Source organism: Melozone crissalis, unplaced genomic scaffold (genome assembly GCF_028551555.1).
Source record: "Melozone crissalis strain CALT ecotype California unplaced genomic scaffold, PUWL_Pcris_2 ptg000029l_1, whole genome shotgun sequence".
NCBI lineage: Eukaryota > Metazoa > Chordata > Aves > Passeriformes > Passerellidae > Melozone > Melozone crissalis.
Window position 1 is genome coordinate 22,245,237 of NW_026535807.1, and position 16,183 is coordinate 22,261,419.

Below are 16,183 nucleotides of genomic sequence, written 5' to 3' on the forward strand. Positions count from 1 at the left end.
AGAGAACAGAAATCTCTTACTGCAGTAAGTATTTTGCCCAGGCAGAAGACTCTGCATAATTGTCTATAAAATTCAATTCTAACTGAATTGATGGAATAATATATTCAAAGGGTACAAACAAAGTAATTTAGACAGGTATAATGCTTGAAGTACAATAGAACTATACAATTCACAGCTTGGCAGCACAGGACATCTCTGCCCCTCAGCAGAGGGCTACAAAATGTCATTGTGGGGCCTTTGGGTATGGCCACAGCTGGGTCCTGTGCCTGTAATGCTGCCCGTAGTGCTCAGGGAAGGAAGGAGACTTACCATGGCAAACCAGCTCTAGTGGTTACCTTGTGCCTTTACACTAAGTGCAGGTGGAGGCTCTATGCACAGTAAAATAGGAAAAAAGCAACTTTCGAACAGGAGAGAGGTGTCCGTGCCACCTGGAGCGCAAACTTGGGTAAAAACAAAGATAAATATAGAAATAAATAATAAAAAAAATCCAAACAGAAGGCAGTGAGACACCAAATTTGAAGTGTCAGATATGAAAAAGAACAGCTTCACATTTTTATTCTGTTCTAGCATTACCACAGCTGGCACACCAAGGAGCAGACATCGGCCTCAAGCGCAGTGGCTGGAGCAGAACCGAACGCGTGCTCTGCTCACACGGGCCCACAGCCACCTGCAGACCCGGTCTGCTACAATCAACAGCTCCATTACTTGTCCTCACTTATGGAACATGCACGAGCTTGTGATTTAACTAATTATAAAAGCACAACATAGGGAAAGGAAATGAAATCCAGTGTGCTGCTGATCCAGAGGAAAACAGCATTTGCTGCCCATTACAGAATTAAGTCGTCATCTCCAATGACTTTACCACAGGCTGGGGAGGAGAACGGAGAGCACTGCCTGAAGCTGCTCCCCTGTCCTTGTATACACCTTCCTTAGATCACTCTGTAAATGCTCTACATTACAATGTACACTTCACTACTCCTTGTACAAACACCAACAATTTTACGATCAGTGCATCAAACAAGCATGTCAAACAAATCTCACCTCACAATTCTTATTTCTAAAAGCTTCAGAAGTGAAAATTCAACCCATGAATAAAAACAAAGCATTTACAGCAGAATGAAACTGATGAGGAACATCAACTGTAAACCTGCAATATCTTTGCAAATAAAAAGACCTCCAACTCACAAGCAGATTGTAAATAAAATACACCTTTCAAATAATTGTACATCTCTTTCCAGCTGGGACTGGAAAGCTGAGATTCAAGGCACTGAACTCCTGCATGGTTAGTACAATTTGCTAATTATCAATTCAAGTACAATGATGTTAAGGATCACAAGTGTGAAACGGAACACAAGGAATAAAGTGTCTTCAGCAATGGGACAGAAGCAGGTATTGCCTTGACAACAAATGATCTGTGGTGCCGCCGCCTCACAGTGATGGCTGATGCAGAGCATGGCTGTGCCCCGGGCCCGCCTCATCCCACAGACCATGGCATGGACAGAGCAAACACTCCAGCCTGACGGCATCAAAACCACCGGGACCCAGCGCAGGGTCACCCACGGCAAGGCCACCCCCTGACAGCGTCACCCGTGTGAAGGACCCCACGGCAGAGTCTCAGTGGCAGGGTCACTGTGGCACGGTCCCTGTGGCGGCAGAGTCACTGTGGCAGGGTCCCCGTAGCAGGGTCCCGTGGCAAGGTCCCATGGCATGGTCCCCGTAGCAGGGTCCCGTGGCAAGATCCCGCGGCGGGGTCACTGTGCCAGGGTCCCATGGCACAGCCCCCATGGCAGGGCCCCATGGCAGGGTCCCATGGCAGGGTCCCATGGCACAGTCCCCATGGCACAGTCCCCATGGCAGGGTCCCATGGCAGGGTCCCATGGCACAGTCCCCATGGCACAGTCCCCATAGCAGGGCCCCATGGCACAGTCCCCATAGCAGGGTCCCATGGCACAGTCCCTGTGGCAGGGCCCCGTGGCAGGGTCCCATGGCACAGCCCCCATGGCAGGGCCCAATGGCAGGGTCCCATGGCACAGTCCCCATGGCACAGTCCCCATAGCAGGGCCCCATGGCACAGCCCCCATGGCAGGGCCCAATGGCAGGGTCCCATGGCACAGTCCCCGTGGCACAGTCCCCATGGCAGGGTCCCCATAGCAGGGTCCCATGGCAGGGTCCAGTTGGCAGGGTCCCATGGCACAGTCCCCATGGCAGGGCCCCGCGCTAGGTCATGCGCAGCCGCGGGCTGGCGGGCCGGGCCGGGCGCTGCAGCGGCCCCGGGTACATGCGCAGGCAGGTCCGGCCCAGCGGCGAGAAGCGCACGATGCCGGGCCCCCGGACCAGCCCCGGCTGCGCCACCGGGCCCGGCCACGGCACTCCGTACACGGGCGAGGGGAACACGGCTCCGTACTGACAGAGAGGCATCACGTACGGCGGCACCGCGCCGGCCAGGGCGGGCCCGGGCACGGGCACGGGCAGGGATGGCGCAGCTCCAGGAGCTAATCCTGTGGGCATGGGGCAAGCCACTGGAACGGGGCACTTGCTCCCCAGTCCTGTCCTTACCGAACTTACCTACAAAAAGAGAAACACAACAAGTGTTGCTACAGGGCACCGCTCTCCCCGTGCCAGCCCAACGCCGGGCCCTGGGGCAGCTGCGACACAGGCTCAGGGGTGCCACCGTGTCCTTGGGCCTTTCCTTTGGGCTCATTTCTTTTTTCCTTTTATACTTTTGTTGGGGGGTTGGGTTTTGCTTTTGTTTTTTAAAGACGGAATATTTGGAATTTAATAGAAAAGGCTGATATGAGGCAGAGAGGAAAGTTACCTCAATATAACCTCATTGTTTAAAAAGACAGGAAGCATCATTAAACAAGTGAAAATTAACACCCTCGCATGTCCAAAGGAACTCAGTGTTAACTTGTGCATGAAAGTAAATAAACTTCACTAAATGTAGAATTAACCCAAATCCCATGCTCTACCAGCCAGACTCAAAAGAACTTTAAAAATTCCAGCCCTTACTTCTGTACAAGATTGTTTCAGCCAGCCGCAGGGAGCTGAGGGTGGCACATCCCTCACGGTGCCTCGCTGCCTGACGCTGCTGCTGTCGTGCCAGGTGAGGCACAGCCAGTGAGGGCACAGCAGGGCTGCTCCGCCTCATGGGCTGCCAGGACCAATTCCAGACAGTTTTCTAAAATTCTATTAACACACACTTCAGTTATTCAGCTTTGGCATGCGAGGGGCTGAGAAAGATCTCTCCTCCCTCAATATGGGATGAGCTTCCCAAATGACACACTCCATCCTGCATGACACCATGGGAACTGCTGCTACCCCAAATGACTGCAGCATTTCATTACATTTTCATGTCACAGAATTTACAGCTTCCTGCCAGGGCTCCCACCAGGCCAACTATTTATGGCATAAGGAGAAAAGGGTGTTATTTAATTCTGGGAGTCTCCCATCAATGTGATACTTCACATTCAATCGATAAAACTGGTGTGAAGGTGAAATTTCAGCAGAAAAAATGAATATATGTTTAAGGTTGTGTGGGATGCTTACTCCATGCTTGTGATTTTAATTTCTCAATTAACAATAAAAATTGCAATGTCCACCCGGATGTCCTACTTTGGGGCATTAACCTCTGTTCTAAGGGCAATTTTAGAAAAATACAGGACTACTTGATGGTCTCCTTCATTTCCCTGTCTCTCATTCTCACCTGAAACCCGAATCTGATAGTGAACGTTGAACTGAAGGAGATGCTTCAGGACCATTAATTTAACACCAATAATGTTAAAAACCTCACCAAAATTAACAGAAACCAAAGAACAAGAAACAGAGGAATCAAGGATATATTTTTAAGAGCTGCAGACTTCTGTATGCTGTTATTATTGTTTTAGCATCCTCAAAATGGTGGTTTCCACTGAACTAAGCAGCTGGAGGAATGCCTACAGACATTTATGAAAATGCTGCATTTTGGACAATGCTCTCAGGCATGTGTGGGGCTGTTGGGGTGCCCTGTGCAGAGCCAGGAGTTGGACTGTACTAGCAAGAGATTACTCAGTGGCACTAAAAATGTGAGGTTACATTTTTGCCCTTTTTAAAATTAATTTGAAAAACCTTATTTTCAGCTCTTTTAAAGTCCTGAGAAATCTGACTCATTCCAGTTCTGAACTTTTTCCTTCTCAGCTGAATTCCTCAGCAAAGCAGTGGCTGCACATAATGCTACGGATGTGTGACCAGAAAAAAACTGTCTTGCCCCAAACCCAACATTACCCATACACATTAAACCTGACAATGTCACGACAAACACACGTTAATGGTTTAACTTTGCTTCCTCTACCTTCCTCCTATGCTTCAAGTGAGCTAAATACACACTTTAGGAGCCATGGCACCTGGTTCTTGCATCTTTCCCTCGGTAGGAGCCTCTTGGGTATGGCCTTTTTTAACCATCACCTTTTTAACCAGTTCTGATGACTCAACACTGATGGAGGCCCACACATCCCATCAACTCCTGCATGGAGATGCTGACTGAAGCATCAGAATTAACATATGCCAGAAAAGCAGCCCCAAAGCTGTGGATTTCCCAGCTCCAGGAAAGCCATAAGACTGCGAGTCCCTTTGCAGGTGCTGTTCAAAGGGCAGCAGATGGACATTCAGGCAGGGATGAAAGAGGTTTGTGCATCGCTCTGCTGGGTCACAGCTCAGCCCTGAACAGGACTGGCTCAGCAGCTCAAACAGCCAGGCTGATGTGGGGTGGCAGCCAGGGATGTCCCTGTGCTGCACAGTGCTGTGTCCATGGCCAGGGCTTCACCTGAGGAGGAGCCCGAGCTGCTGGGGGTGCCCAGCCCAGCTGAGAGCCCCCGTGGGCTCCTGTCCCTCCTGCCTGGCCAGCTCTGGCCCTCACAGCACCCCCAGGGCCCCCTGTGCTCCGGAGCCCAGAGCTGCGGGCAGTGCCGAGCGTGGGCTCTCAGGGGAGCAGGATGTGCCATGTGGGCAGGAAGGGAAGCTCTTCCCCTCCACATCTCCACTAGGCTCCTCTGCTGAAGCTATGATCTCCCTGAGCCCAGAGAGACAGTGGCACCTTCACCTGCCACCCTCACACCTCTGCTCGTGCCACCTCCTCACCTGCACGCACCCAGCTCTCCCTGCCCTGACAAAGCTCTGCTCTGAGCACCTGCACGTGTCCCTGCAGGCACCAGCCACCAGCTCCTGCCTCCCCCACACCTGCCTTCCCCTGGCAGCTTTTCCTTTGTGGCTGTTTATTCCCCTTCCCCCAAATAATCACACAAACTCATTTAGAAAACAAGAATAATACATACAGAGAGAACAACATACCAGAAAACAATGGTAAAAATGGAAAAACTTCACAAGACAAAGACTAGGGTAGTTCAAGTACCCCAAATCTGTTGTTTGGACTTGTTATAATTTTTCCTGTGCTCTACCAGGCAAACATCAAAGTGCTACTACCCCCAGTGATACTCACAGCTCCAGTACTGTCAAACTACACAGCCAAGCACTGGGTGTGACATACCAACACCATAAATACTTCTGGGTTTATATCAGAATAGAGGAAACCAGGTAATTCTGTTGTGAAAGCTGACCATAACTATCACAACCCATTTGAAAAGGCAGGATTTAGGCAATTTTCCTTTTGCTGGCTACCCCATTAACATCAGAGTTTTCCTTCTGTATGGACCAGCTATTGCTGAAACAAAACTGAGTCACAGGGCAGACTCAGAGCTGGCTGCCAACATGAGCTGGTAAGGATGATAAAAGAGATGGATATCTCTTTTATCACTTCTACCCAGTCTGTTGAAACCCCAAAGCTTTTAGGCACTCCTGAAGAGATGTGTGTGCGCTTTTCCAATTCCCTGGAAAACTATTCAGACCAAGGCAGTGTTGAATAGTTTCAAATACAAATTCATTTTTTATTATTTTCCCAATCCAGCAGAGAGGGAAGGCACAGGGAAGGGGCTGTGGCTTGGTTTTGGCACCGTGGCCATGTCCAGCCCGGCTGCTCCCGGCAGCACAGCCAAGCCCACGAGTCAGGAAATGCCAGCAGAGGTTCAGGTGCTGCTGAAGGTGTCCAAACCCCAGCTCCCATCACCCAGTGACACAGACCTGTGTGTTTTCAGAAACAACCTCACTGTGCCCTGGGAACATGTTTCAGCCTTTATGGAGGTGATGTTTTTCCTGTAAAACCCGTGGAGCTACATACAGTATGGAGAACAGACAACATTTTTGCAAGCCCTTCTTTCTCAGGCATCTCCAAATAGTGTCTTTAAGTACACAATATTCAGTATTCTTTGCACAGAAGGCAGCTCATATTCCTAAACTTATTTCTTGACTAATGCTAACCAAAATACCTGTAAAAATGATTATTTCATCATATCTTCCCAAAGATCACGTAGAGAAATCACTCAGGCGGTTTGACCTCGGTTCTAATATTTCCTGCTGCATTTCAAACTGCTGCTGCTGAGAATCTACCTGCATTTACATGCTTCATAAAACCATTTGAAAAGGTACATTTCAATGCTCCTGTGACACAAATGGATGAAGGCTCCTCCTCCTATGAAAGGTCTCCCCCAGATTTCTAATATGATCAACCAGGATTTGCAGGCAAATGGACCGGTAACTTCCACAGAAACAAAGCAGAATGTGAAGTTTTCCTTTACATGCCAATTACATTATTGCTGTCTACACTTCTGATGGCAGAGGATGAAAAGAAAACCACTCACTCTTATTTAACACACTACCAGTTTCTCTTCTATTTCCAGCCTTAAAGAGTAGCTTTCACTTAGTTAAAAAAGAATATATTTTATTCACAGCAAACAATTTGCTGCTAGTGGCAGAAGGAGTCTTGAGTAAAAAAGAGATAACTCAGGGAAGTGAGTTCTCTGTTCCAGGGGGAAAGAGAAGATTTTGAGTCAGCCACACAACTGCACTGTGTATTTATAAAAGTAGGTGAACGGCAAGAGAAAATTTTAAAGTAAAAAAATGTATTTTTCTATTTAAATATATAGATAACATTTTGTGGTTTTTTGTTTGTTTGTTTAATGTATTTTTCATTGTGGGACAACTCCGTTCACTCCTACTCCTGTATGGAACCCTTTAGGGAGGCATTTCTCTTTACAATAATCCCCAGAGACAAGGCAGAAGTGAAGGTACAAATCCTGCCACCCCCAGCCCCTCATTTGTGACTATCACAAGGGACCACTTTTCCCAAAACAACAGCAGCTTTTCCCAAAACTAAGCTCATGTGAGACAGCCCACCCTAAGAACTCTGTACTAGTTTGTTCCAGTTAAAAAAAAAAAAACCACAAAAAGCATAAGAATCACCTTGTTTCCTACTTATCCAGCCTTTATTTCCAACATAAAACCTTATAACCTTCTCTGATGGGCCGGAAATCTGCTTAGTGCTCCTTATTCTTTTCTTGCAAAGGCATTTTTGATCAAAAGAGGCGACAAAAGACGGTGTTACCAGATGAACTGAAGAAGTACATCCTGAGCTTCAGATTCTCTCTCTCTTGGAAAGCTATTGTTTCCATCCTTTATGCGATTTCCCAAGTTCTTTTTGTCTTTCCAGTGGACTCAGCTGTGATTCACCACATGGCCATCTCCCCATGGAGCTCATCCCTCCGATACACAGGTCACTTGTCCAGCTGTCCACACTAGGAGTTCTCTCATGCTGCTCCCTTCCTCCTCCTTTGGCTATTTCTCTCCAACACCATGCAGCCCTCTTCTCCCTCAACTTCAATTTCCCAGTTAGGGCCAATTTCAGAGGGTATAAACAGCAAAACAATGCTGAACTCCCAAACCAACCCCTGTCAAACTCTTGTATATCATACCTGCCACCTGCAGCATCCTGTGCCACCTTTGTGGCCAAAACAATCAACAAAAAGTACAGCAGCAGTGTTTGCCATCTGCCCTTGCATCTCCGCTGCAGCCAGCATGGTCCTCACAAGGACTTCATGCCCCAAACCACCCCAGGTCTCACCCACCCCAGGGCTCCAGCTGATGCCACTCCTCCACACAACAAGGAGCAATGCAAAATGAAGAGCAGGGAATCCCAACCTCTCCATGCTCCTGGTAAATCACCTCCAAAAGACTTCAGTCAGCTCTGCTGACTCCCTGGAACAACTGCCATGGTTGAGAAAGACACAAACCCTCCAAGACACAGTCTACTGAGATGGGGACATTCCTGTTGCTCTCACAGTGACACACTGCCTTCTCCACAGGCTTCGAGACAGAGACACCAAAACTGCAGGAGGTAAAATTAACCCTAAATTGATAGTGACAGATGATTTAAATATGTAAAATAACCACTCATTCCTCCAGAGATACAGGTGGGCAAAACACCCACATCTAATACTTCAAACTTCTGCAGTGGTCTCAGGGGAAGGATACCAAAATGCTGCAAAAAGTGCATCAAAAGAAAGTAAGAAGTGACTTAAAAAAATCTGTGCCCTCCCCACCTCGTTATGGAAATCTTCAGTTTGGGTTTACTAGCACCAACTTTGACTTATTTTATGAAAACTGTTAGGGTGTTAAGTAGACACTGCTTACTCCTGAGCTGGTTAAAGCATTACTGAGCAAAAGGATTATTTACTGACTCAGGAAGCAGCAGGTACCAAAGCAGATGCACTGCTGAGGTTCCTGCTTTGGTACATTTTACCTCACCAACAGCTACAGAGCTACTACTGCTACAGGACTTTTTCCTTCTACATCCCAAAAAGGCAGTGGTTTGCTATCCAGATCTAGTTCTCTTGCTTTTAGGGGATTACAAAACAGCTCCTCACTGTTATTTTCCTCTATTTTAGCTCAATTTGCAGTCTTCCAAGAAAATGAACCCAGCAAAAATCACTAGTCACATTACTAGTCAAATTACTCTCCAACTAGTGAGGAGATTTGGAAACCCAGACCAGGGTGGGCCAGAATGGTGAACTAGGATTCTGGACGTGTGCTCATTTCTTGCTGTGCTGCCTCTGTGTCAGCCCTCAGCAGCACTGAATGCAGACGTGATGCACCTGCAATGGCTTTGTCCTGCTGCTGAGAACAGAAAGGGACCAACGGGGGCTTTCCAGTTCCTTATTTGTTGTAGGATACTTTGACAGCATTTCTGAGGATGGGATTGTCCAACAAGCAAGGGTCAGCACCCTCCCAGCTGTCCCCACTCCCAGCACAGAACTCACTCCAACTCCACTCAAACAATGGCTCCCACCCACAGAGCCACCAGTCCCTGTTCCGAGGAAAGTTAATATTAAAGACCAAAAAGAAAACTTTACTAATAGTTGAAACTGAAGTCGAGCAACAGATGATAACGATCAGAGTATTGCTCTGCATCGCTGTTAATAAGCAGTTTGGAATTTTAAAATATGTATTTATATATATATTGCTGCCCATATATCCCTTAAGATTATTCCAAAGGACAATTAAAAAAAATTGATTTAGTACTGAATGAAAAGAGCTGGACATTTATAGAAAGCATTTATCTGGAGTAATTTTAGTCTATGTCCTCCTCCACATCTGAGTTCTGCAAAGGCTGTCAGACACATAGCAAAAGGTATGTCCTTCAAGGAGGGCCACTTACTCCACATGTCTCATTCTGCATTTGCATGGGGTTAGCCTTTGGCTCCATGTCTTGCCTTTTTTGGTTCTGCTTCAGTTGGTTTAAAGAAGGTTTTGTCTGTGCAGCTCCAACAGTTTTGCTCGTCCACTGGTCCACCAGCTTGTGCAGGTCATCTGTGAACGTCCCTTTCTTGTTGTTGCTGTTGTTGGCCTGAACCTGCAGCGTCGACTGCGGGAGGGGCTCAGGACACGTCACCAGGCTGTTGGTCGAGGATCCTGGAAAATCACACAGAGAGCTGAGATGGTGTCTCTGCCTTATCCCTGCAGCTCAAACCCCTTCTCACCTACTGCCACTCCAGTGGTGGCTTTTCGGATTTCTAACCCTCCCCCTCCTGGCTGCAGAACACCTTTGCTTAAAGAAATGGTCCAAGTCCAATGGGTTTGCATTTTCTATCACATCATGTTACCTTGGCTGCTAATTTGTCTTGGGTGAAATTAGGGACAGGGACTGAAGCCAGGAATGCAGCCCCATAAAGCTGACATCCCATACAACATCTCCTCAGACACTACCATGAGGAAGAGGGAGGTGGGATGTATTGCTAACATTGCAAGCATTTATAAAATTAATTTGCCATTTATTTCACTTGCCTAAGTTTACTGTCCTCCTGGAAAAATGTTATTGTCACAGAGGTAACAGGCAGGGCTGGTTCCTGCTCCTCTGGGAGCCCACCACCTCTCTCGATGATGCAAGGACCATTCACATGGCTATTTGTGTATTTTGGGGGAAAAAACCCCATCAGGACCATGAAAGTATAGAAGAGAGAGGAGAGAGGCTGTAGTGGGCAGGGTGACTGTTTGAGACAAAGATAGAGAACTTTTGGTATAGATAAAAGCAGTCAGGAAGAGTACTGATAGAGGTTTAATTCTGTATGTTCACTTCTTCCTAGAAGAACTAGTAAAAAAAAAATTCTGCCCTTTTTCTGCTTAGTGACTACAAGTCTGACACACAGCAAGCTCAGCAGGGGACTGCAACTGAAGGAGTCTGAGTTTGATCTAAGCAGAAAATGTAAAGTAACTTCTCAGCTAACATACTTGAGACAGCTAAAGTTTGGAAATAAAGACCATCTCTCCAAGCAAAAAGTTCATAGAACTGTGGTAAAATGATTGTATAAGCAAACATGAACATGGCATATTTTCTCTGTTAATCAGTTACCAGCCAATGAAACCAAGTACACTAATTAGTCCTACAGTTATATAAAGTACATTAATAACCTTTAAATGATCATGCATTCAACCTGCAATGTCACTTCTAAGTGAATACTGCTCAATTCCTTTTCCTTCACTTGGGGTAAAAGTGAGAAAAGTAAGGATTTTTAGAAGAAAGCTCTTCAATTGGTGTTTAATATTGCATGCAGCTCAAGGGGGCTGGAGTGGTTCTAAGCTATCAGTTCCTCCAGCAGAGAGCTGCAGTCACACAGAGGTGTGTATTTAGAGACAGACACTGGACCCAGTTCCCTGGCCGCATGCGTGCACGGTCTCACACACAGAACACCACGACTCTCTTGCAGCATGCAAGGTTCCCAAGACATCACAGCACATGCATTACTCTCAAAGTATCACAATTTATAGCCTAGCTTCTGGTAAGTGCATCAGCTCTAGTTATTAATCAATTAGCTTTTAGTAAAAAATAATAATAAAAAAGCAAAGAACATCCCATGCCATGAAGGAAATACTGAGAAACAAAAACGGGATAGTTACTACTACTGTGATCTTTGCCTAGACATAGTCGTTTCAAGGTGGACCCTACAAGGTAAAACAATACAAGACACACAGAATTAGGTAAGACTAAACACAACAAATCAGACGGACAAGCTTCTGTACTTTTAAGCAATCAGAAAGTAGTTATTATGCAAGAAAGGACAGACAAAGTCAGCAGTTCAGGTGAGTAAAGGAAGCCTAAATAACTGGACAGCTCAAACCTTTCTTAATGTGCAGCCATTCAAAAGCTTTGGGAAGTACCACAACATGCCAAAAGCAAGGGCTCATGACTTAAAGATGCATTTGTTTGGGGTTTTTTGGTTGGTTGGTTTTAATTTTTTTTTTAATTTATTTTATTTTCCTTTTTTTTTTTTTTTTTTTTCCAAATTGCCTTGGCTTCCTAATAGAAGGTTTTGATTTGTTTCCTATTAATGCAGGAAATAATGTCAATTTAATTTGTGATTGGAGGCCAAAAATTCTTTCAGGAACAAGTCAAGCTAGTCTGGCTGCAAAGACAAACCATAAAACAACCCTAAAAATCTTGTTTTACAAGTCCAAAAAGATACATTGTTCTGCAGGTCTGAGGCCAATCGTTTCCAAATAGTTTATTTGTAGGATTTGTGTCTAAATGTGAGACTCTGAACTTCAATTGAATGGAACTGTGAATGAGTTTCCCTTATGCCTTGTCCGAGTGCAGAAAAATAATCCATCAGGGTAGCCGAGTTTTAATTTAACTAAACTACTTCTTTTTTTCATTATTGTCTCGTTCCATCATTCATCATGATTTTACAGTCTGTAGATAGACAGCAGAGTGCCAGAAGTGTGCCGAGACCCCGACTGGACTGTCACATCTTGCCAGACATTGGCACCGTTGCTATTTGGGTGCCAAAATTTCCTGAAAGGTATTTTGGACTTGATAAGAAGAATATTGTTATGGGATGGGGGGAGATGAGTGTCTGACATGGGCTATGGTGGGTTCATTGGGAAGAAGCACTTGAAACCATGAGCAAAATCAGACTGGGGCAAAAAAAGTAAGATAGAGGATGATGTGCTTTTTCTCTAGAGTAAACAGTGGTGTAACATTTCGTTACTGTGCCAGAAATGCAGCTTTAAACTCAGAGATTGCAGGTCCAGGCTGACACAGGCCCTGAATGAGTCTTCAGAGGAGAAGGAAGCGATTTCAGTCAGAGACTGAGGAAGAGAAAGTAAAGAAACAAGGGAGGGAGGAAGTAAGGGAGAAGAGATGTTTGTGCTTAGATATGGGTGGCATGAGGAACAGAGGACTGCTCTGAAAGAATTTCTTATTATTTCATATAGTTCATATGGATTTCTATCCTGAGACAATCAGGACGTGACTACTACAACACAAGCATGACCAAGTTCAGTTCTCATTTCAAAGCCCAGATAGCAAACACAGTCACATTCACAACTCAACCATCTGTCTTGCATTCTTTTATCTTTTGCTCTCTTTTCCCTCAGACATACCTTACCTTGCCTATCCCAAAGTAAGCTACCAATTCCCACAGCAGAAACAAGTGCCCACAGCAGCAATCCTAGAGGCTATTTCCTGCAGCAACAGGCACTTCTTAGCACAACAGGAATGCAAAGGGAAAGCACTTGCCCGCGAGAAATAAAAGCGGGCAGCTGACTGCAGGACGTGCTCGAAATCACCTTCATTGCCAACCCCTCTGCTTCCTGCACAGCCAGGCACAGGTTTCCAAGCACCTCAGGTGCCAAACCCGACCTGGGGAAGTGACAGAACTGGTAATACTCAACACACTCACGAAACACCTGCATGAGGGGCTCCAGCTCTGAGGAAAATATCACAGGAGACTCGGGCACTGAGAAGAGAGCTGCTCCCTCCAGCAGCATCACTCCAGTGTGGGGCTTGGGAGATGGGAAACATTCCCTAAGCGGTGAGACTGCCTCAAGCAGGGACTGACAGTTATCAGCCATGGTTGGTTATGAACTCAAATTCAATTAAAAATTCACTTTGTAGATCTAATTCACCCAATTAATTGTATTACTGCTAAAATTAACATGTTTAAGAACAGTAAAGTTAAGGAGATGAATCATAATTAAGATTTAATGTAAGATTGTGAAAGTTCAGCAGAGCATTTTACTTCCAATTCCAGATCTCTTATCTGAGGAATTAAATAGCTATTATACAGAACAGAAAAAATCCACTGTCCCATATTTGCACTAACAGCTGCCAAAAAGCTGGAAAGCTACAAAAAAATGGAAATGGCAATGAACTGCTAGACCATTTCCATAATTGCATATGCACATACAGTATATGAATTGCTACAAACCTGGCAAAAAATTGCATTACACAAGATTCCAAGCCTAAGCCAAATGGAGCTTTGAAAATTCCACTCACAATCAGTGAAAAGTCTTCCCTAAGGCACCCTTGCAGTTTAGCCCAGGCAAAATTATGCAAAATAATTTTTTTCAAGATAAAATTATGCCAAAGCCCATCAAAAATACAAAGGTGAAGTCAATACTGGACATGGATCAAAATGTCCTGCAGAACACTGTGAAAGTGTTCGAGTCTGATGGATCTTGTAACCAGAGCAAGGTCCTTGTGATACTGTCTTTAATCCATCCGAACATTTCTTTTTAAAGTTGCCAGCTTTTCTGCCAGTGCAGCAGGTCTCCTGCTGGCATACCCCACCTTGCCAAAGGGCTGGTTTTCCTTAACCAAACACACAGATTCGAAGCATTTCTGAAAATGCAGCACAGTGCTTCCCAACAGCTCTCAAAGAAAAAAAATACCAGGGAAACCCTGACTAATGGAATAGACCCAGGACTCCATACTGTCTGGAGGTGCTGGCACTGGGCAGTCATGTCCCAGCCCTGTGCAACTGCACAGAGGATGGAGTCCTACCTGCAATGGTTTGGGTTGGAAGGGACTTTAAAGCCCATCCAGCTCCATCCCCTGCCATGGCCATGGGCATGGACACCTTCCACTATCCCAAGTGCTCCAAGCCCCATCCAGCCTGTCCTGGGACACTTCCAGGGATGGGCTACGGATGCTGACATGTTTAGCACTTAATGCAAATGCTTGCCTTTGCCTGCCTGCTGGGTGCAGAGGGAAAGGAAGATGAGCCAGCTGGTATTGCCAGCATCATCACCTTCAAATAACAGAATCAAAGGATGGTTTACATTGGAAGGTCTTAAAAGCACATCCTTTCCCAAACCCCTGCCATGGGCAGGGACACCTTCCACTAGACCAGGCTGCTCCAAGCTCCATCCAACCTGGCCTTCCTGAGGCTCCAGACACAGCTGCTCTGGATCCCAGCTCCACAGAACATCCTTCTGCCCGTCCTGCCCGCCGCTGTCCCAGCCCCAGGCACCCTGGAGCAGGACAGGAATGCACACAGCCCCGGCCCTGCACTCACACACACATCCCACCTGCTGGGCTCACAGGAAAACAAGCTGGAATAGCCTCCTGCCCCAGCAAACCTGCCCACAGCTCAGCCATGGGCACCTGCCCAGCTCCCCAGGTGAGAGGCACCTCAGGTGAGAGGCTCCTCTGGCAGCCAAGCTGTGCTCCAGGACTGGGACCCTCAGGGGTGACCCAGGGTTGCAGTGTCACGTTAAGTGCCTGAACTGCACCCATCTCCTGGTGTGACTCAGGGATGGGGGAGGCCAAACCCCGAGAGAGCACACGGGCTGAGAACAGAAAGCAATTAGTCATGCTGAGTTATTTAAGCATGAGGAAACTTCACGATTCAAAGGATTTACATATTCCCTTGGTTTCACTCACAACATCCATGCACCCAAACATTTTTAATACACAGATTTTTATTGCCAGACCTTTTGCTTCCTACTGAATAGTAATTCCATGGAAGATTAATGAAGCATCTTCTGGGAATTACACGTGCAGAAGAAGAAATTACTGTGGCCACTATAACACCCAACAGGAATATTTGGGAGCTGAGAATTCTCCTCGGGTTCTCAAGAAAAAATCCCTAAATGTAACATTGTCTCATGTCATCACCAGTCATGAAAAGCTTACATGATAATAAATTCTGTAAACGTCAGTCACCTGAGTGTTTGTGCTTTCAGGGAGCTCAAACAAAAAAGTTTCGAGATTATTTCTTAAAATACTGTTTATTCATAAAATCAGGAGGAGTGTATTGGAGTGGTCTTGTGCCTTTGATGTGACCCATTTGGATAGTAATGAGCAGTGCAGAACTCCAAGGGGAGATCTGATACTCCTGTAAACCCATAGTTATTTAACCAAACACTTTCTCAAAAACGTTATCAGCCCTTCTAAGGTTATATGTAAGTGGCCTATAGTACCTGTTCAGCACAACATATCTTTATTGTACAAGCAAAATCCGTTTGCCTAAAAAGCAGCATCTACAATTGGGTAAAAAAGTCTGATTTTTTTCATTAAATAGCTTGATATTGTTTGGTGGAATTGCCAATTACTTTATAAGTCAGACAAATAGGGTACAAATAGAAGGTGCACAGTTATTTGAGACAAAACTCCTAACAATCCATTTCCAAGTATCATCTGAATATCTGATATTGCTTTTTACTTATTTATGCTTTGATGAACTGCTAATTGACTTCATCTCTGAGGTCACATAAGGTCATAAGAAAATAAACTGAGTCAAGTGCTTCAGCCAGATCAGCTTACACAAAAAGTTGATGGGACTCTCCCTTAGAGTAACCAGATCTTCCTGCGCCTTATGATTCCATTAAAAAATCGCTCACTTAAAGTAATTAAAGTGACTGCATGGGGAAAAGCCCACCTGGGACAGAGATTTGGAAAGAACTAGCTGGAGCACTGTTGTCTCAGCATTTCCACATGCAAAGAGCGGGGAAAAAATTAAAGAAAATAGAGTGGATATAAACA

General features: G+C 45.7%; 1 protein-coding gene across 1 annotated transcript in view; it reads right to left on the reverse strand.

The window, feature by feature from the left end:
• Positions 1–2,217: 2,217 nt before the first annotated feature.
• The window catches only part of WNK2 (WNK lysine deficient protein kinase 2), an 86,997-nt gene continuing 73,031 nt past the window's right edge, over positions 2,218–16,183 (reverse strand). The window contains exons 26-28 of the mRNA XM_054280817.1: positions 11,314–11,358; positions 9,578–9,831; positions 2,218–2,565 (exon numbers count right to left, since the gene is read on the reverse strand). Coding sequence (XP_054136792.1) covers positions 2,218–2,565; positions 9,578–9,831; positions 11,314–11,358 — 647 coding nt within the window. The remainder of the gene's footprint in view (positions 2,566–9,577; positions 9,832–11,313; positions 11,359–16,183) is intronic.